This window comes from Ictidomys tridecemlineatus, chromosome 1 (genome assembly GCF_052094955.1).
Source record: "Ictidomys tridecemlineatus isolate mIctTri1 chromosome 1, mIctTri1.hap1, whole genome shotgun sequence".
Taxonomy (NCBI): Eukaryota; Metazoa; Chordata; class Mammalia; order Rodentia; family Sciuridae; genus Ictidomys; species Ictidomys tridecemlineatus.
This window is the reverse complement of record NC_135477.1, coordinates 244,625,368-244,647,903: the sequence shown is the minus strand read 5'-3', so window position 1 is coordinate 244,647,903 and position 22,536 is coordinate 244,625,368. Positions and strand designations below refer to the sequence as shown.

The window sequence follows — 22,536 nt, the reverse complement described above, 5'->3', positions numbered from 1 at the left end:
ATAAGGAGTAAGATAAATTGCCTTAACTAAGAGACCAAAAAATTTAGTTGTCTATGTGCAAACAGCTTATTTCTCATTCACAGAAATTGAGTGGATGTTCCTGATTGGCAGGTGACTTTCTTCCACATGTTTGATTTAGGGGCCCACGTTCTGTTTTCTAATACTGCCATTCCCTAGGGCCTTGGCTTTTATCTGACAGGAAGAGAAAGAAAAAAATGTATAAGAAGCACTTTTACACTCAGAAAAACCATGGCCCTTTACTTCTGCTCTCATTCTATGAAGAGAACTTATTCATGTGGCCATACCACTTTGTATAGGTGACTGGAAAGGCCGGTCTAGTTAGTTATGTGTCTGGCTACATTCATGGGAGGTACTAGTGGGCAGCAAAGGCTTTCTGCTGTAGTACATACCCTGTGACGTCTATTATGTTGAAATGAAGTCTCTTCACAATGATGTTACTCTATTATAATAGAGATCTTAATTATATATTATTTTTATTTTAGCAAACTTTACTGGGAGTTATTCCTTCAAGCACTTGTTAACTTATCATAAAGAGATTAAAACATTATTTTCTGTCCAAAATAGGTTGCTAGGATCCAACTTCAAATTCAGGAAACACTACAAAGACAGTATTCCCATCATTCTTCTGTACAGGATGCAATTTCTCAGTTGGATTCTGAGTTAATGGACATAACTAAGGTAATAAAAAAGCGAGTGAAATTCCTATAATGGTCACCTTACTTTTAGAAATTCTTTGTTTCATATTTTGCTTTTTGTTTCCTGAGAAATATGATTCTACCTCTACAAAATAAGAACAGCCATCCTTGGTAGCTTGTCACTGGATGAGTAGATGATAACTGTTGCATCTGACTCCTAGAAAATGTTGAGCTTCCCCTGCCAGTCTTGTAGCTGAGAAGAACGTATAGTCTCACCTGGGAGGCTATATTAAAATCAGCTAATTTATGGCCTTGTTTCTTGCCTTGGGAAAAGTAACTTATGTTTACTTAATTCTCCAAGCCTCTCTCATTCTGTACCCTTCTTTAAAGTTCCTTCTTCAGTTATTCTTAGACATGGTTCCAAGTACCCTGAAACACTCCCAAGATTTGTCAGTATTCTCTTAATTATGAACAACACTAATTCTAAAAGAAGTATCATTACAGTACCTCTGCCTGGCCAAGAGAAAAAAGGAGATAAGTACTAATATGGAATTATGGCCATCTTTTTTGTGTGTGTGTGGTGCTGGGGATTGAGAATCCCAGGGCCTTGTCATGCGAGGGAAGCACTCTACCAGCTGAGCCATATCCCTAGCCCTGGAGTTATAACCATCTTTATACAGGTTGAGCATTCCTAATCCATAGTGCTCCAAAATCTGAAGCTTTGAGCACCAACATGATACCACAAGTAGAAAATTCCATGCCTGACCTTGTGATGTGTCATAGTCAAAACATAAAATTATTTAAAATATTATATAAGACTTTGATCAGGCAATGTGTGTGTGTGTAAGGCATGTAAGAAACATTATTGAATTAAATGTTTAGACTTAGTTCCTATCCTTAAAATATCTCATTGTGTATATTTATATATTCCAAAATTTGAAACATTTATTCCTAAGCATTTTGGATAATGAATGTCTACCCTGTATCATGGTTTAGATACTTTGATATCTTGATTATTTTTAATTTTGAAGGAATACTTCAATATTAATCTCTACTTGGTTGTTTAATTGTGGAATTTTTCTCCCACAGCTTTATGGGGAATTTGCTGACCCATTTAAACTCGCAGAGTGTAAACTTGGAATAATTCATTGTGCTGGTTATTCAGACCCCATATTGGTGCAGACTCTTTGGCAAGATATCATAGAGAAAGGTAAGTGTTGGATTATAGTAAATTAACATACATTATTTAGTGATATGGTAGAGGCATGCAAACTGCTAGTAGATAATATTCCTAGGGCTAAGGAAAGGTATACCTAAGAAGAGAGAGAGTTGGGGCATCTGCATAGAGTGGAGGGTGATCATATAGACAGCAATCCCACTAAAAATCTGGAAACACCCTCAGTAGAAAGAATGTGTCATTTCTAGGATTTATGCCACATAATAAGGGATATTGTGACACTTCCCTCAAATCTTATAATCTGGTAAAATGAGAGCATTTATCAGACAGTAACAGGAACACAGAATCTGCTAATTATATGAATGTGAATCTCAATTCTATAATATTTCGAACCTTGAAACAATTAAATAGCCAATATAAACATTTTACACTAAAAATAATTTGGGTTTCTACTGACATATCTCTTTCTTACAGAGTTGAATGATAGTGTAACATTGAGCTCCACAGATAGAATGCATGCTCTCAGTCTGAAGATCGTCCTCCTTGGCAAAATTTATGCTGGTACACCTCGCTTCTTCCCTTTAGGTAAGCAGTAACCTTAGGTGCTGTCATGTTCCATTTTCTGATGATTTTCTTCATTTGATGACTTTTTCTTTTTTTTTTTTTTTTTTAAAGACAGAGGGAGAGAGAGAGAATTTTAATATTTAATATTTATTTTTTAGTTTTCGGCGAACACAACATCTTTGTTTGTATGTGGTGCTGAGGATGGAACCTGGGCCGCATGCATGTCAGGCGAGCGTGCTACCGCTTGAGCCACATCCCCAGCCTGATGACTTTTTTCTTTATTGAGAAGTAATGATCTTTAAAGTGAAAAATAGAGTATCTTTGTTCCTATCGAGCTCAGCAGTTTAATTATACCTCCCAAAAAAAAGGACCTCAGAAAATAGCATAACTTGTTCATGAATAGTTGAATATGAAACACTTTTACCAACTTTCCAAGTTTAAATATCCATTTTCGAATTGTGCAGATTGCAAATTATAAGTGATTATATTGTTGGTAACTCAGTACAAGGTTGTGAAGAGGAAAGTTTCTGATGTTTTATGCTTGATTTAACTGCTCTGTTACACAGATTATATTTTTCTTTAAATGGTTAGGTTACAATCTTAATTATTTGAACCCCTTTCCTATGCAGACTATAATTGTTTTATAGGCAACTATTGAGTTACTTGCCAATCTGTAGTTTTTTCTGTTTTAAAACAATAGAAGCACCAAAAATATATCCATGAAGTGGAATACTAAGCACTTTTTATGTTATTGAAAAATATTGAAAAACATGAATGAATGTGCTCGTAATATAGCATTATTTCTTTTACTTTTACTCATTCATTTACTTACATATATTACAGTGCTAGAGATAGAGCCCAGAGTCATACTAGGCAAGTGTTGTACCACTGAGCTATACCCCCAGCTCTCAATTTTTTTAAAAAATTGGTTCTTTTTAGTTGTACATGACGGTAGAAGCCATTTTGACATAATTATGAAAGCATGGAATATATTCTAATTCAATACCTCTTCTTCCCCTTCCCTCTCCTTACCCCATGCTCTTTTCCCTCAATTGATTTTTCTGTCATTTACCCGTAGTGGTTTTTTTTTAACACTCTCATTGTTTTTGTTTTGGTTTTTTTATCTATTTTTTAGTTGTAGTTGGACACAATACCTTTATTTTATTTATTTACTTTTATGTGGTGCTAAGGATTGAACCTAGGGCCTCGCACATGCTAGGCGAGCGCTCTACTGCTGAGCCACAACCCCAGCCCCTGTTTTATTTTATTCTCTTTTAATTAATTTCTTATGGATGTACACAATGGTGAGATTCCCTGTTGTATATTTATATAGGTACATAGGAAAGTTATGTCAGATTTATTCTAGTCTTTTTTTTTCCCATCCCTCTTTAAATTATTTTTTTTTCATGAGCATTCAAAGTTGTTTATAGGCCACCTCAGATGGTTAGCATCCACTCCTTGAACATGGTCAGAAATGCAACCATTATAATCATACCCCTATTTCTTGTAGGCATAGTATTAAGAATACTGTGCCATTTCACAGATAGAGAAATAAAGTATATAAAAGAACAAGGGCTAAGGGTATAGCTTAGTGGTAAAGCATTTGCCTAGCATGTATAAGGCCCTGGGTTCAATCCCCAGCACCTTAAAAAATAAATAAATAAGCAAACATAAGCTAGGTGAAGTGATGAATGCATGTAATCCCAACTTGTCCAGAGTGTGAGGCATTAAAATTTTTTGACATTTTAAAATCAGGATGCAGTAGCCCTTTCTGAAAAGTTATTAAAGATACAGTTTTTTAAAATATGTTTTTCAAAAACTATCAGATCCTCTAGTAGAATTATGAATAGTCTCTGTTCTTCTTGTACCTTTTCATATTTTTCTGAGTTCCTTAAGATGTTATAGTTTTTTCTTAGTATCTTGAAAGTGTACAATTTAATAGTTTTAGCATATTCATAGAGTTGTGCAGTCATTATCATAGTCTAGTTTTAGGACATTTGCATCATCCCAAAACGAAACTCTGTCCTACTACTCTTGTAATCCTAGTAATTAAGGAATCTAAAGCAAGAAGACCACAAGCTCAATGTCAGCCTCAGCAACTTAGCAAGATCCTGCATCAAAAAACAAAAAGGACTGACGTAGCTCAGTGGTAAAACACCCCTGATTTCAATCTCTAGTACTGAGGAAAAAAAAAAAAAGAAACCCTGTACTTATTAGTTGTCATTACCCATTCCTCCCTATCCTCCAGCCCTAGGGAACCACTAATCTACTTTTTTGCCTCCAGATTTGCCTGTTCTGGTGCATGAGTGTGTTTATCAAAGTTAGGGGGGTTTAGAATAAATAAATATATGTACATATACGTGTGTGTGTGTGTGTGTGTATATATATATATATATAGAGAATATGTGTGTGTTCTTGTTTATTTTTGGAGGTTTTGGGTGGTGGTATAGAATCCAGTGACTTGTACATACTACATACTAAGCATGCATTCTACCACTGAGCTATACCCTCAGCACCCTACATATTTTTAATTGATATCCCCCAGAAACTACTCAGCTATGAGTAAGAGTTAACTTTTAATGTCAAGAGTTTTAAAAAATTCTAATTTCGAATCTTTTTCTTTCTCTAGATTTTATTGTACAGTTCTTAGAGCAGCAAGTTTGTACTTTGAACTGGGATGTAGGCTTTGTAATACAGACCATGAATGAAATTGGAGTACCATTACCTAGACTATTAGAAGTTTATGATCAACTATTCAAATCAAGGGTAAGGAAAAATATTAAGATAAATTATTTAATTAATTAAACTAATTTTTCTAGATACAGAGTGGGACATTTTGATTTCATATTTTTAACTGTGATATCACTTAATCTAATAGAGTTGCAGCAGGGATTTGCTTCATTGACCATTAGAAATTATACTTAAGACTTTAAAAACTGCTGAGAGATGCTTTGCTAGATACCATGATTAAAATGAAATGTTAACATTTTTAATATTAATATCATAATTATATATACTTTACTCTTGGTTGGATGGGCTAAACCAGGGTATGTACCAAACATTTAAGAATTCTCTTTTTTTTTTTTTTGGTGGTACTGGGGATCAAATCAGACACCTTGCACATCCCAGGCAAGTGCTCTGTCACTGAGCTACATCCCCAGCCAAATTATTTTGAAAGAACAAAATAACAGTATATTTGTTCAGTGTAACCTAATCAAAAGTATCAGTGCTTAACAGTTATTCTCACCCATACTGAACCCTATCAGACTAAATATTTTGTAATTTTTATACTAAGTTAAAAGATTCCAAATAAAACCTTGTTGAACTAGATGTTTTGTTCTGTTTTTGTTTTTATAGTAGCATCACACAGTGCTTTGCAAGGCATCTTATGCATCTTTCTTATTTGAGCCTCATAATATACCTATGATGGAAATGAGCAAATAGTAGTATCCTCGTTATCTGTTGCAAAAGGACAAGAGCAGAGAAATTAACTAACCTGCTCAAGTCACATGACTAGGAACTGTTGAAGCCAGATTTAAGATTCTGTGACTGCTAGTGTAGTCTTTGTATTATGCCAGAGTAAGACTGCGTAAGTTCAAAGTAAAAATCGTATCACAGCCCATAAATAGACTTTTCTTTCACATCACATTCCTAAACAGGACATTTACGTGTTCTACAAAGTACATCAGTACATCAAATCCTCCTAAGAGATATTTCAGCATGGTTTTTAAGTTCAAAATATTAAAAACAGTTTGCCTTATAACTCATTTAATCTATATATACATATATTCTTTATAGGATCCATTCTGGAACAGAATGAAGAAGCCACTACACCTTTTGGATTGTATCCATGTGCTATTAGCAAAATATGTTGAGAATCCTAACCAAGTTTCAAATTGTGAGAGGTAACTATGATTAAATATTGTATTCTAGAAAAAGCTTTTAAATGCTTCTAATAAATACCTTGGTAACAAATTTTGAGAGAATGTGGGAAAATGTGGGGATTAGAGATTATGACCTATTTACATCAGCAGTAACTTTTGATATCAGCATTTATGAAAAGTGGGATTTTTTTTTAGTGTTTTAGCCGCAATTCCAATCAATTCTTTTTTTAAATTTTTTAATATTTATTTTTTAGTTGTAGTTGGACACGATATCTTTATTTTATTTATTTTTATGTGGTGCTGAGGATCGAACCTGGGGCCTCCCACGTGCTAGAGCGAGCACTCTACTGATGAGTCACAATCCCAGCCCACACAATCCTTAATCAATTCTACAAGTGAACATGTATCCTTTATGAATGACTTCTAAACATCTTCTGCTTTAAATTCATGACCCAGTACTAAGATATTTCAGTTATGTCATTGTGGTATGGTTGGCCATTTTCAGGAATATTATTCTTTTGATAAAGCCAAAAGGAGGAGCTGGGGAGCTCATTTGGTAGAGTGCTTGCTTTGCATGCACAAGCCCTGGGTTCAATCCCCAGCACCACACACACACAAAAAAAGCCAAAACAATTTAAATAATATTAACAGGAATCATCCCTTAGTGACTCCTCATTATAATATTCTTCAAATGGAAAATTGGCCTCCCCCAAAGTGTCCTTCTCAGTTTTCAAGTATTTGCCATTAATGTAATCATTGCTTTTCTATGAGACTAAAAGTAAGATTAGCAGAATTGGAGAGAAGAAACCCTATAAAAGGTAATGTTTCTAAATGTATAGGTAATTGATCCGGTATCATTTCCTTTACAGGAGAAGATTTACAAATCTCTGTCTGGATGCTGTTTGTGGTTATCTGGTTGAGCTCCAGTCTATGAGCTCTTCAGTAGCAGTCCAAACCATCACTGGGAATTTTAAATCCCTTCAAGCAAAATTAGAAAGACTTCATTGATAATTGTAATGTATTTTTGTCCATGCATTTTGATCTGTAAAATAAAAGCTTAGCTGGGTCCAGATATCAAGTATTCTAAGAATTTAGATGCAATTTTAATAGAAATGTGTTTTTAATAAGTGGCTAATACTTACAAATATAGCACATTTGCCAAAAGAATTCTTTTATATGACTATATTTTGTTTTTTAATAGTGGGTTTGGAACTAACTAAATAAATAATTGGTATGGGCTGGGGTTATAATTCAGTGATGAGGGTTTTCTGTGTTGCCCCGAGTTCAATCCCCTACACCAAAAATAATAATAATAATGATAATTGGTTTAGGAAATAATAAATTAGGTTATGTTTATATTTAACACAAGGATTTTTTTTAAATTCTTGTTTTGAATTTTACTCTAGGCAGAAATTTTAAATTGATATTATTACTTTTTAAGTAGAATGTCAGTACCAAAATTTCAAACAATAGTTCTTAAATAGGCAAGTGACTGTTTTATTTTTAAATATCATCTTTGTAAAGAAATTTCTGTAACTACTAATTTTATCAGTTATATCCCTTGGGGTTTGAAATGTAAACTTAGTTACTTGAGCAGGTGAATACTTGCAACTAATGTTCTGTGGTTTAGAGGTAAACCTACATAGGGAGATACCATTTCCTTTAAGTGTCTACCTGACTCTTCTTTGGTTTTGCAATTACTGTTTCCATTAAAGCCATGGTTCTCAAAGTGTGTGTTTCAAACCAGCAGCAGCAACATCACTTGGGAATTTGTTAGAAATTCAGATTCCTGAGACCCTCAGACCTCCTGAATCAAAACCTTTGTGGGTGAGGCCCAGCTTTCTGTTTTAACAATCTCTCCTAGGGATTCAAGTGCATGTCAAGTTTCAAGCGACTCCATCAGCAAATACTACTGCTTTCTGTAGTTTATGAATTAGGTCACCTAATTCCTTCACCTCCTTTCCTTATTAGTAACCATAACTCATGAGTTTTATCCAAGACACACAATGTGTAAAGGCAAAATTGTTAGCAATGTTGTCTTTAGCAAATTGCAATAACTAAATCAAGTCTTCCAAAGTCATGGCAATAAGAAAAAAGTGAGAATAACTAGAGCTAGTAAAAAAGCAAAAATACTGTCCTTTTTTCATTCTCCTTTTATACCACTAAGAGTAATTATATTTAGTTTCCTGTCACTGATGCATGTCTAACAATTTTTAGGTACATTTTGAATATAATTTTACTTCCACTTTTATCTTTTCCTAAGATCATAGGGATCCCTTCTCCACATTTTTTCTCTTAGAATTTAGTTCCCCTTTCTCCTCCAGTCTCCTAATATATTAATATGTATAGAATTCAATATAGCACTAATAGAATTTCGGTACTCTCATTTTTTACCTTTTCATTTCCTTAGCTATTTTAAATATGTAAAATGAATGTATATTATGTATTATCAGTTTTGTAAATTTAAAATTCTGTCATATCTACTTACAAATGAAGATCTTCTTAAAATATTATAATTTAGACTTGACTTCATTTCTACTAAAAATAGTTTTGTTTTAAGCACATTTACATATCAACACATTAATATATGTTTTGAATATACTCAACTTACAGTATTGAGTGTATCTGAGTACAGTTTTGAAGGACTACTGTGTATGGTCTGTAAAAGTAAAAAATCTGAACTTTGCCCCATTTATTCACATAGCACACTGAGAGAGTTTAAGAATTTCAGTCCCCGTGCTGGGCACCGTCCTGCATGACTGTAATTCCAACAGCTCTGTAATCCCAGCAGCTCAGGAGGCTGAGGCAGGAGGATCACAAGTTAAAAGCCAGCATCAGCAAAAGCAAGGTGCTAAGCAACTCAGTGAAACCCTATCTCTAAATAAAATACAAAATAGGGCTAGTGATGTGGCTCAGTGGTAGAGTGCCCCTGAGTTCAATCCCCGCTACCAAAAAGAATTCTAGCCCCCTGCAGATGTTTGCAATACCTTCTGGAAGTAAGGTCCCTAAAAGACAAATTATGAAAATGAATAAAGGATAACAAGTACTAGGAAGGATATGGTGGAAAGGGAACCCTAATACACTATTGATGAGAATTTAAATTAGTACAGTCAGTGTGGAAAAAATTATGTCCTCTCTTTTTTAGTCCTCCAGAACAGTGTTCCTAAAACTAGCATTCAGAAAAATCATCTGGATAGCCTATGAAACCAGATTCTTAAGTTCCACCTCTAATGGATGTTGATCCTGGCAGTTTAGTGATCAAACTTGCAGAAGTATTGTTCTAGCACATTCATTCAGTGCATAGATATTCTTTGGTGTTTGATCAGAACAAACATAGACAAATGGTGTGTGTGTGTGTGTGTGTGTGTGTGTGTGAGTGAGAGTGTGTGTGGGGGCATTCGGCTTGTTGTGGGTGACTTCCCCCGCCCCCCCCCCTCCAGTCGCCGCTGCAGTGGCTGCTCCCTGGGCCGTAGGAAATGAGTGATAACGATGACATCGAGGTGGAGAGCAACTGAGGTTTCAATCTGCGGCTGACAAACGGGATCATCATAATGCACTGGAACGAAAACACAGGGACCACATCAAAGACAGCTTTCACAGTTTTCGGGACTCAGTCCTGTCACTCCAAGGAGAGAAGGCATCCCGGGCCCAAATCCTAGACAAAGCCACAGAGTATATCCAGTATATGCGAAGGAAAAACCACACGCACCAGCAAGATATCAATGACCTCAAGCGGCAGAATGCTCTTCTGGAGCAGCAAGTCCGTGCACTGGAGAAGGCGAGGTCGAGTGCCCAACTGCAGACCAACTACCCCTCCTCAGACAGCAGCCTCTACACCAACGCCAAGGGCAGCACCATCTCTGCCTTCGATGGGGGCTCTGACTCCAGCTCAGAGTCAGAGCCTGAAGAGCCCCAAAGCAGGAAGAAACTCCGGATGGAGGCCAGCTAAGCCACACAGGACAGGCCAGCAATAAAAACTGTCTGTCTCCTCCATCGTCTCATCCTCCTCTCAGTTCATCATTAGAACCCTCAGAACCATTTAAAAGACTCTTTTTCTTTTCTTTTCTTTTCTTTTTAATGTTTATTTTTACGTAGAAACTCTTGGACAACAGCTCTCATTCTCCTTCCCTATTTCCACTATTTTTTTTTTTTTTTAAATGTATTCCCTTCAGGCATTCCCTGTCCCCACCAGACGTTTTTAAACCAAAACACCCCAACTTGGCAGCTTTTTCTGTGGAGGACAGACGGCCTGCCGGGCCTCTGAGCACATGGTGTCCTGCCCACCCCACCAGCTCCTCCAGCCTCATGGGGAACGTGCCTGGAGGACGCCTGTCCTGCCGGGCCTCTCCTCCCGGTCCCCCTTGCCTTTGTGTGATAGACTTTGTGAATCTGTGAACTGCTCTACTTTGAGAAGATGACCAGTTTGGAGTAATCAGAATTACCCCCTCTCCTTCGTAAGGATTTTTTTTCCTAAAAAGCTATTTATCACTCGTTGAAAGACCAGACCTTGAAGAAGTTTGTGGTATAAAAGGAAAGTAGGGACAGATTTGCAGAGTTCTTGGCACGTTTCACTCCCGCTTCTCTCAGCCAGCTGTTTAAGCCTGCAGTGCCAGCCTTATGGAGGGCCGAGTGACACTTGTGATATGTATGGGAGATGGCAGCAGTGAAGCGGCAGCCACCAGAGAGTGGTAGGGGGTGGTTATTTGGGGGTGGGACAGGGAGGGATCATTGGGTGGGGTAGAGGTTTTGTATTGAGGGCCAGTGATGATGATTTGATATTTATTTCCTGCTACTGAAATTTGAATCTGAGTGAATTGTCCCTATTTCTGATGATGTTGGTTATTGCAAAGAGACAGATTCATAAAGTAATGATCAACTCTTCCTTTCTTTTCTTGTGTATTTCTAAGAAATAGAGCCAGCTGATTTTGTAATATAAATTCTAAGAGCAATTTACCTGGTACTAAACCCGCACCCCAGTGTGGCCCCTTTCCCTACCCTCACCCCACTTCCTCCTGTTCCGGAACCTGTCTCCATTGTATGATCCAGCCCTGGTTCTGGCTGTGGTCAACAGATCCCAGTGAAGGGTTTTGTGTATTTAGGCCTCATTTCTTTGTCTTTTTCCCACTTTGTTCCTGGCATTTGCCGATCTCTGGTGTATACTCTGTAGTCTCAGTCTGTGTTTGATTCCATTCCATGGAAATAAAAAGTATGTTGTACATATTGCCGATGAATTGTCTTGCAAGTTAAGTCTTCCCCCTTTACTATAAGACTATAAATAAAAACTTATTTTATCCTTAAAAAAAACAGACAAATGAGTTTATATTTACACACACACACACACACACACACACACACACACATATATATAAAATTTCCTCACCTTTTCCCTCAGAAGTTACATATGGGCTGGGGTTGTAGCTCAGTGGGAGGGCACTTATCTAGCATATGTGAGGCCCTGGGTTCAATCCTCAGCACCACATAAAGATAAATAAAGTTATTGTGTTCATCTACAACAACAAAAAAAAATTAAAGAAAAAGAAGTTATATATTCACAGGGTAATATATAAGACTCCATTACAGATGAGTAAAATTAAAATAACAAGAAATCTCAAGTTAATTTTATCACAAGAAGCATTTTACTGGTCCTCAAAATTAAAAAGTCCAAGAATAGAGCTATTTCCACATGGCTAGATCCAGAGCCCAGTATCTTCAAGATATTCTCTAGCTCATCTCTGTCCTTCTTTTCATGTTCATTCTGTCTTTTTTTGCAAACAGTTTACTCTGTAACTCCTGGGAGAATATGGGTAGTGTTATTCTGTTAACACTAACTCAGAAGTGCAATTAACAGAAAAGACCTAAGATGGTCTGTGATTGACCCTGCCTTTTAGTGATGGACTCAGTTAGGGCAGGTTGGGTACAGGATCATCATGGAACAGGAAAGAATGCTTCTCTGAAGAATTGGATGGTGGGCACACGAATCTACTGTCTGTCCACCTGCATTGCTTAGTATTCACTTCCTGTATTGTGATGAAAAGTATAATAATACCAGGGTTCCAAAAAGCTTGATCCTAGAGCAGGATATACAAGACTACCCCACGGCACACCATAATTGAATTCTAAGTGAACTAGTAATAAAAAGAAACAGCCTGATAAAGGGTCTCTGTGAACAACACAAGTAAACACAATGGTGAAAGACTCAATGTTCAAAAGTGCTGAAGTAAATGTCTTTATTTGCAGATGACATAATTGTCTGTAGGAGAGTTTACAAAATATAGAGAAAATACTAGAGCCAGAAACCAGAAATACTAGAACTAAGTTTAGCAAAGGTCATAGGATATAAAGCCAGTGTACCAAAGTGAATTGGATTTTTATATACTAGCAACAAGTATTCAAAATTTTTACAATAGCCAAGCACAATGGTGCACTTCTTTAATCCCAGTCTAAGGAGGCTGAAGAATGAGGATCGATTCAGCCAGGCATGGTGGCAAATGCCTGTAATCCCAGCTATTTGGGAAGTAGGAGGTTTGCAAGGCCAGCCTCAGCAACTTACTGAGGCCCTAAATAACTTAGTAAGAACCTGATTGAAAATAAGAAATTAAAAAAGGGGGGTTGGGGATATAGCTTAGTGGTAAAGCATCCCTGTGTCAATCCTTAGTACCCTTCCCAAAAAAGAAAGATGGCTTCAGACCTTCCTGGGCAATAGCGCAAACCCAATCTTGTGCTACTTGGAATTAAACCCAGGTCCTTGCACAGGTTAGGCAGAGTACTCTATATCACTGAGCTACATCCCCACCCCTTTTTGTTTTACTAAGTTGACCAACAAGTTGGACAAATTTTCATATCATTTTTGTGCACTTAGCATTAAAAAGAAGCTAAATAAAAATATTTCCAAGACAATTTTAAATTGATAGATCAACTCTTCTGAATTAATTTTGCACTCAGATATTGATGTCTGATTTTCAACACAATATTCTTGGGAAAGGCAATCAGCATGACTGAGTGTCCCACTGTTTCACAGGGTATGCCAAGAATGCAGCACACTGACCATTCTTTCCCTGGGCCATTTCCAAGGGATGTGTTTGCTTAGGTAGTGTTTCAAACAATGAACCAGGCTATTTACTTCTCAGTAAAGAAGAACTCAAACTATCCCTATTTGCCGAGGACATGATTCTATATTTAAAACACCCACCAGAAAACTTCTAGAACTCATATAAGTGAATGCAGCAAAGTAGTAGGATACAAAATTAATACCCATAAATCAATTGATTTATGTGTTCCTATACATCAGTAATTAATCAATTGAAAAAGAAATTAGGAAAACTATCCCATTCACAATAGCCTCAGAAACTAAAATATTTGGGAATCTGCCGCAGTCTGGCTGGGCACAATTCAGGAGCCACTTGTCAAAAGAAACTAACTTTATTTTTAGAACTACAAACGCCAAGCAAAACAGCTCCTCAGGAAAAAAACCCTCAGAGCCCAACTGCCACCACCAGCTTCCACAAGCCTCTCACCCACACAAGCCTCACCACCCCCCACAATCCTCCTGCTCTTGAGGCCGATTGGCTGGGTCCAATGGGCGGAGCCAGAGAAGTCCCCCAATGAGCAGCTCCGTGGTCTGAAAGGGCAGGGAAACAGCCCAATGAGCAGCTCCGTGGAGGAGCCAATCAGCTAGATGTTGCTGGGTCCGCTGTGAGCCAATCATCAGCTGGCAGCTGGAAGTTTGCTGGCAGCTGGAAGTTTGCTGGGGCCCCTTTGGCTGTGGCTCTCAACATCTCCCCCTCTGTGTTTAAACAACAAGCATGTGGCTTAGGGACCGTGCCTGCCTTAGGTTGTCCAATACTACATATGGTCCTTACCCGTCTTCAGATGAGCTAACCTCAGGGCGTCAGCCTCCTGTCTTAGGTTGGTACCATTGTAATTGGATCTTACCCGTTATTGACTACCGGTCCAGTGTACAGCCACACCTGTGGAGAGGTCTTTGTACCAGCGGGGGGGTGAGGTTCTTTGCCTCACCTCTGTTGGCCCCCAAATTTTAGCTGAACGATCATGACAAGCAGAAGGGAGGAAGATACACCAAGCCAATTGATGGATCTTGTTGGAAAAATTGTACCACCGATGATATCATCAGCAAAATACCCCAACACTACCACAAGTCGCTGCACCAACAGATAGTTCACAATGCATTCAAGTGAGTTCACAGTGCATACAAGTGACACATAGTTTAGGCAAGTTCTGTAGGCGGTTCAGTGATGGCTATTGCAGAAACTGTAGATTAGTTTTATCTTTGTCTTCACTGGCACAGGGATGAAGATAGGAATTCTGGCAATAATGGCTAAAGAAAAAATTATGTAACATTCCAGAAGGCACTAAAAGAAAACAATTTTCTTAACAATTTACATTGTCTTCACTGGCACTGGGATGAAGATAGGAATTCTGGCGATAATGGCTAAAGAAAAAAATTATGTAACATTCCAGAAGGCACTAAAAGAAAACAATTTTCTTAACAATTTACATTGTCTTGAAGAACATTATTAAATATAATGAAAAGGAAAAGTGAAAGTAAACAAACAGATCTGTTAACCTCCTTTTTTGTTTACATATTAAAACAATTCTTAACAGTTATTTACCCAATTTAAATTAAACCATTTAAATCACGTGAATAAAAAAAATTTGGATCCATTTTTTCATGAGCGCTCATCATATATGATATATGGACATACGTACATTCAAACATATAACACAAAACACAAGTGTGCACACATAATATAATACATACAACACATAACATAATAGTAAAGGCCTTATAACTTTTTACAGGTGAAATCTCCATTGCAATGTTTAAAAACTCTATACTCAAAAAAAAAAAATAGAACTGATCAGCAAAACATTAACCTAGGTCTGTATGAGCTCAAAAAACAAAATAGAACTTCATGATATGGGAAAGGGCAATAATAAAATAGATATTGAAAAAACATCCTGGTTCTGTCGAAGATGTAAGGATAGCCAAATTGGAGTTTTGGATATCAGCTGTTATGGATTTGAGCTAAATCATCTTTTTGGTCTGTAGAAATCTCTTTAGTTAATCTCTCTGGAATCCAAATCGGCTGCTGTTCTTCCTGTGGAAACACACAAACAGGCCCCAGACTCCAGACAATCACTGGGTCAGGATTTTAGTTAATCTTTCTGGAATCCAAATCGGCTGCTGTTCTCCCTGTGGAAACACACAAACAGACCCCCGACTCCAGACAATCACTGGGTCAGGACCTTGGTTAATCTCTCTGGAATCCAAATCAGCTGCTGTTCTTCCTGTGGAAACACACAAACAGACCCCCGACTCCAGACAACTACTGAGTCAGGACCTTTTCATTGTCCTGTTAGAATATTTTTCCAAAGAACCTTGGGCTTATGTACATTTTTTGGACACATATGCCTTTCTGCAGCACTAAGTCCTAATGAATCCAAATTTAAAAAGTTTAGAGTAAAAAGGGTTATTTTAAGTTTATCTTTGGGGAATATATACCCCTTCCCAATTCCGTCTTTTTGCTTTAATAAGTACATTTTAATAGTTTGATGAGCTCTTTCAACTATGCCTTGTCCCTGTGGATTGTATGGGATTCCTGTTATATGAGTAATGGCATGATGAGCAAAATTGTTTAAAAGAGGTAGACGTATAACCAGGGGCATTATCTGTTTTTAACTGTTTTGGAATGCCCACAGTGGCAAAATTTTGTAAGCAATGAGCTATAACATCTTTAGTTTTTTCTCTGGCATGAAGGGAGCTCATCAAAAATCCAGAAGAAGTATCAACTGTAACATGCAAATATTTTAATTTCCCAAATTCTGGCAAGTGTGTGACGTCCATCTGCCAAATATGGTTAGGTATCAATCCTCTAGGATTGACTCCAAGATTAACTTGTGGTAAAAAGGTCACACAATTTTGACATTGTTTTATTATTTGTCTAGCTTGTTCCTTAGTTATTTTAAAACACTTTTGTAAAGTATTAGCATTAATATGGAACCTTTTATGAAAATTTATAGCTTCTTCTAGTGTAGAGAAAATATGTATGTCATGTGTAGTTTTATCTGCTAAATCATTGCCCAAACTAAGGGCTCCAGGCAATCCTGTATGTGCCCTGATATGTCCTATAAAGAATGGATCTTTTCTGTCCCAGATTAAACTTTGTATAGTGGAAAACAAAGAGAAAACAGTAGAAGAAGGGGAAATCCTACCAGCATCTTCAAGGGATACTATAGCATTAACTATATACTGACTATCAGAAAATAAATTAAATACAGAATCTTTAAACATCACAAAAGCTTGTAATACTGCATTAAGCTCTACCTTTTGAGCTGATTGTTTGCGTACTAGAAATGTAAAAGTTTGATCAGGTGTAACTATTGCTGCTGTACCATTATTTGACCCATCAGTGAATATATTTGGAGCATTCATGATAGGTGTTTTTCTTGTCATTTTTGGAAAAATTACAGGATGCAATGACCAAAAAGACAATAAAGGATTAGATGGTAAGTGGTTATCAAATGAAACATTAGATTTGCACATGATTATTGCCCAAGTATTTAACTCATTAGCTAATTCATCAATTTGATTCATAGTATATGGAGTAATAATTTTATTGGGAGAAATTCCAAACGCTGCCTTTGCTGTTTTTATTTCTTTGAGTATTAGTTGTCCTACAGCCTCAGGATACCTAGTAAGAATAGTGTTAGGAGAATAAGATAAATGTATCCATAATAATGGACCTTCTTGCCAAAATACTCCTGTAGGAATATTTTTTGTTGGTAGTACAATAAATAATAAAGGCAAACTTATATCAATTCTATCCAAATGCATATTTTTCATATATGTTTCAATGATTTTTAATGCCTTTCTTGCTTCAGGCGTTAACATTCAGGGTGAATTTGGATCTGATGGACCTTTTAGGATATCAAATAAAGGTCCCAATTCTCCTATTGGAATACCTAGATAAGGCCTTATCCAATTTATGTCTCCTAATAACTTTTGAATGTCATTAAGTGATTTGAGTTGATCTACTCATATTTGAATTTTTGGTGTACGGACCATGGTTGAGGATAATAGAACTCCTAAATAATTAATTGGAAAATTTAATTGTACTTTTTTGCTATCTCTAGATTATAATTTTTTAATAAGTTTGTAAGTGTGGCATAACATTCTAGCAATGTGTTTTTAGCTTTGTGTGCTAATAATACATCATCCATATAGTGAAATATTTGTAGTTCAGGATTTTGATTTCTAAGTGGCTGGATTACTTTGTTAACATAAATTTGACACATAGTTGGGCTGTTAGCCATCCCTTGAGGGAGTACTTTCCATTCATATATCTGATCAGGACCTTCATGATTCAGTGCAGGGATAGTAAATGCAAAACGTAGACTATCCTCAGGATGAATTGGAATTGAAAAGAAACAATCTTTAATATCTATAACTAAAACATACCAAGTTTTTGGCAAAGCAGACAATTGAGGAATCCCCAATTGAGCAGGTCCCATAATGACCATTTCATTATTAATGGCTCTTAAATCTTGCAATAATCTCCATTTACCAGATTTCTTTTTGATGACAAAAATGGGAGTATTATGGGGAGATACAGAAGGTTGTATATGTCCTTCCGCTAATTGTTGTTTGACCAGATCATGGGCTACTTGTATCTTTTCTTTAGTCAAGGGCCACTGAGGAACCCATACTGGTCTTTCTGATTTCCATGTAATTTTTATTGTCTCAGTGGCCCTTTGTGAAAATCCAACCGATGTCTGTCTGTTCCTTGATTTATTTGTATTGGTGCTGCTATACCTTGTTCTTGTTTTTCTAATCTTTTTCCTTTCCTAAAACCTTGTCTAGCCATAATAGTGGGTGCATTTTGATTGAGATTATTTGTTAATGTCAAACCTAATTGATCTAAGACATCTCGTCCCCATAAATTTACAGGAAGATGATCCAATACATATGGCTGTATAGTTCCTTCACATCCTTCAGGATCCTTCCAATCTAATACCATTGCACTTCTATCGGGATTAGTCGCCACTCCTAGGCCTCAAAGCATTTAAGTGGCTTGTTGTAATGGCCAATGTTTTGGCCATTCTTGATGAGAGATGATGCTAAGGTCTGCACCTGTATCCAGTAGCCCATTAAATTCATGTCCTTGAATATTTAGTTTTAGCATGGGGCAAGAATCTAAATTTAAAGAAAGCATAGCCTAATCTACACCTGTGGAGCCTAATCCCTTGGAACCTCTTTCTACAGCATGACTGGAAAATTTATCATGTAGGCTTGGTATTATTAGTAACTGTGCTATTCTATCTCCTGGTGAAATTAATGATATACCCTTTGGAGAACTGGCTATAATTTTTATTTCACCTTCATAATCGGGATCAATTACCCCAGGACTTACCAAAAGTCCTTTTAGAGTAGAAGAGCTGCGTCCCAATAATAAGCCTACTGTTCCTTTGGGAAGAGGTCCTTTCACCCCTGTGGGAATGATTTGAACTCCCATCTCTGGAGTTAGTACTGATCTGGCGGAGGCGCAGATGTCCAACCCTGCGCTCCCTCTGGTTTGTCTGATGAGGGATCTGATGTCCTGGGCACTACCCTGATGGGGTTGCTGGGGTTTCTGGGTTCCTCCAGTGCTCCGTATATTTGTGGTTTGGGGCCCCGGAGCATTGGGGCCCCCTGTCCATTTTTTGGCAACGGAGCCCGATGCCTTTGTCCACGATATTGTGGATAAACACCTTGTCCTTGTTCGTTTTTTGATAATGGAGTACCCTCTATGGTGGTTTGAGAACGGCATTCATTAGCCCAATGTCTCCCTGTACGGCATCGTGGGCAAATACCTAGTATTCTACTCCTTTGATACCTAGTTTTGTAAAACCCTCCTCCTATGGGGCAATTCCTTTTAAAATGTCCTGTTTGTTGACAATTGTAGCATGTTCTTGGCCTGGTATATAAAGCCTGTTTTACTGAAGCTGCCACAATTTGCCCTTGTTCATTAATGTCTCTGGCATCTAAAGCCTGTTTTACTGCAGCTGCCATGACTTGCTCTTGTTCATTAATGTCTCTACATAATTTAATATATGTGTTTAAAGTGCATGCTAGAAAGCATGAAATACAGTAGTTTTTTTTAATGGGATTGAACCCAGAGGTGCTTTACCACTGAGCTACATCCCCAGCCCTTTTTATTTTGCTTTTTAATTTGAAACAGGGTCTCACTAAGTTAACTTATGGCCTTGCTAAGTTGCTGAGGCTGGCCTGGAACTTGTGATACCCCTGCTTTAAACTCCCAGGTTACTGGGATTAAAGGCATGGTCCACCATGCACCCTCTAACAGCTTTTTAATGGAGTTTTAGGTTTCTCTATGAAAATAGTCATCTGCGACCATGGATAATTTTAGCTTCTTTCTTTCCAATTTAAATGTCCTCTATTTCTTTCTCTTGCCTAATTGCTCTTGCTAAGACTTAACAGTACTAAATGAAATTAGTTTGGTAACAGTGGACATTCAGTTCAAATAAACCAATCCCCCAAAATCAAAAGCTGAATGTTTTCTGATACGTGGATGTGCTGTTTCTGATCTTAGTAGAAAGTCTTTCAGCTTTTTCCCCATTCTGTATAGTTTTGGCTGTGGGTTTTCATATATAGCCTTTAGTGTTTTGAGTTATGTTCCTTCTATACCAACTTAATTCAGAGTTATTATCATGAAGATATGTTGAATTTTATCAAATGCTTTTTCTTCTACATCTATGCAAATGATCATATGGTTTTTGTCCTTTGTTCTGTTAAAGTGTTGTATCACTTTTATTAATTTGCATATGTTGAATCATCCTTGCATCCCTGGGAGGAATTCCACTTGATCATGGTGTATGATCTTTTTGATGTGCTGTTGAATTCAGTTTGCTAGTATATTATTGAGAACTTTTGCATCTTTGTTCATCAGAGATGTGGGTTTGCAGTTTGTTGTTGTTGTAGTATCTTTGTCTGATTTTCGTATCAGTCTTCAAAAAAAGAGTTTGGCAGAATTCCTTCTATTTCATTTTTTAAAAAAAATAGTTTAAGGATAGTTGGAATTAGTTCTTTCTTTCTTTATTTTTTTAAAGAGAGAGAGAGAGTTTTTTTTAATATTTATTTTTTTAGTTCTCGGCGGACACAACATCTTTGTTTGTATGTGGTGCTGAGGATCGTACCCAGGTCGCACGCATGCCAGGCAAGCACGCTACCGCTTGAGCCACATCCCCAGCCCGGAATTAGCTCTTTAAATGTTTTGTAAAATCCAGCTGTAAAGTCATTAAGGTTCTGAACTTTTTTAGATGGGAGATATTAACTCCCATTTCAATCTTATTACTTATTATTAGTCTATTTAAGTTTTCTATTTATTATAGATTCAATTTTGATAGCTTATATGTACTCAGGAATTTATCCATTTCTTTTGGGTTTTTCAGCTTTTTAGCATTTAATTGTTCATAGTAGTTTTTAATATCCTCTGTATTTCTCTGGTTTTAGTTGTAATATCTCCTTTTCACTTCTAATTTTATTTATTTGGATCTTCTCTTTTTCTTGATTAGTATAGCTAAATGTTTGTCCATTTTGTTTATCCTTGCAAAAACTCAACTTTGTTTCATTCATCTTTTGTACATTTTTTATATTTGCTCTTACTTATTTATGCTTTGATCTGTATTATTTCTTCTCTTCTATCAATTTTGGTTTGATATGTTCTTACTTTTCTTTTTTAAAAATATTTATTTTTTAGTTTTAGGTGGACACAATATTTTCTTTTATGTGGTGCTGAGAATCGAAACCAGTGCCTCATGTATGAAGGCGAGCACACCACCACTTGAGCCATATCCCCAGCCCTGTTCTTCTTTTCTAAGGCTTTTAGATGCATTGTTAGGATGTTTATATGAGATCTTTCTATTTTTATAATGTATGTATTTATTGTTATAAACTTTTGTCTCTTGGGGCTGGGGTTGTGGCTCAGCAGCAGAGCACTCGCCTCACATGCGCGGGACCCTGGGTTTGATCCTCAGCACCACATAAAAATAAATAAATGAGGTACTGTGTCCAACTACAACTAAAAAATAAATATAAAAAGAAAACTTATCTCTCATTACTTCTTTTGCTGGTTCCCACAGATTTTGGTTTGTGTGTTATCATTTTCAGTGGTTGCTAGATATTTTTAAATTCCCCTTTATTTCTTCAATCACTCATTCATCATTTAGCGTATTGGACTCTGGAGTGAAGCTATATGGCAAGACCTTTACGCAATAGGCCATGAAAAAGATGTAACTGTAGTGCATGTCACTGGTGAAGCAGATGCTTTGTCTAGGGTGCAGTGATTATAGTGGGCATTTCCCACAAACCTGGCGACTTGGTTGCACTGCCGCCTGCAGCATGAAGATGAAAAACCATGTACAATGTAGCCTTTAACATGGAGCACGCTGATGGACATGCAGGAGTGTTCTCACCCTCACCATTTGGAGCTACAGAAAGCCAGGTAAAGTGTGAGCACACCCCCTTGATATGATGGCAGGTTGACTACATCGGCCCTTTACTGAAAGAGAGGGCCATGTTCACCTTAATGGCAATTGATAGGACCACAGGATTTTGTTTGCCTGACCTAGTGGCCAAATGAATCAGTGCACTACAACTCATGCCCTGACAGGTGTTAAAGGCCTTGGTATGGCCAATAAAGAGTGATCAAGGCACCCATTTCATGGGCCAGGATGTGCAGTGATAGGCATTTCAGTTATAGATTCAATGGAAGCTGCACATCTCATATTACCCAGAGGCTGCAGACATGACAGAACAATATATTGACCTGCTTAAGCAAGAACTCAAAACTGCAGTCAGCCCACCTTCTAGAAGGGGTGGGTACAATGTTTTTGGGCAGTTGTGTGAGCTTTGAATGAGCATCTCCAACAAGGGATACCAGTTTCTGTGGGGATTTTGCATAGCAATAAAGGTCCAGGTGACAATGAAGGATATTTTATTTAAGACTGGGTTTGGGTAGCAAGGGAATGTTCTCTTGCCTATTCTCTTGAATTGGAGGCAAACTGTAGATTGGACATGGCGCTGGACAAACCCTGCCCCCCCCCCCACCCCATTGGATGGCCCTGTTAGCCTTTCCCGTGGGGGAAAGTTTTGGAATGTGATCTCCTTGTGACACTGTGGACAACTAGTGAATGGTACCCCTGGGTACATGTTACTTAGCCAAGTCTCACAGATGAG

The 22,536-nt window shown here is 37.2% G+C and overlaps 1 protein-coding gene and 1 pseudogene across 2 annotated transcripts in view; both read left to right on the top strand.

The window, feature by feature from the left end:
* Nucleotides 1-8,010, top strand: part of Nup155 (nucleoporin 155) — a 53,461-nt gene extending 45,451 nt beyond the window's left edge. For both annotated transcript variants that reach the window (XM_005325627.4, XM_078017628.1), the window contains 6 exons: nucleotides 586-699; nucleotides 1,746-1,866; nucleotides 2,308-2,418; nucleotides 5,027-5,163; nucleotides 6,196-6,302; nucleotides 7,151-8,010. In XM_005325627.4, the coding sequence (XP_005325684.1) occupies nucleotides 586-699; nucleotides 1,746-1,866; nucleotides 2,308-2,418; nucleotides 5,027-5,163; nucleotides 6,196-6,302; nucleotides 7,151-7,289 (729 nt within the window). In that variant the 3' untranslated portion in view covers nucleotides 7,290-8,010. The remainder of the gene's footprint in view (nucleotides 1-585; nucleotides 700-1,745; nucleotides 1,867-2,307; nucleotides 2,419-5,026; nucleotides 5,164-6,195; nucleotides 6,303-7,150) is intronic.
* An 839-nt stretch (nucleotides 8,011-8,849) lies between these two features.
* On the top strand, nucleotides 8,850-11,506 carry LOC144364699 (protein max pseudogene; annotated as a pseudogene).
* Nucleotides 11,507-22,536: the final 11,030 nt, after the last annotated feature.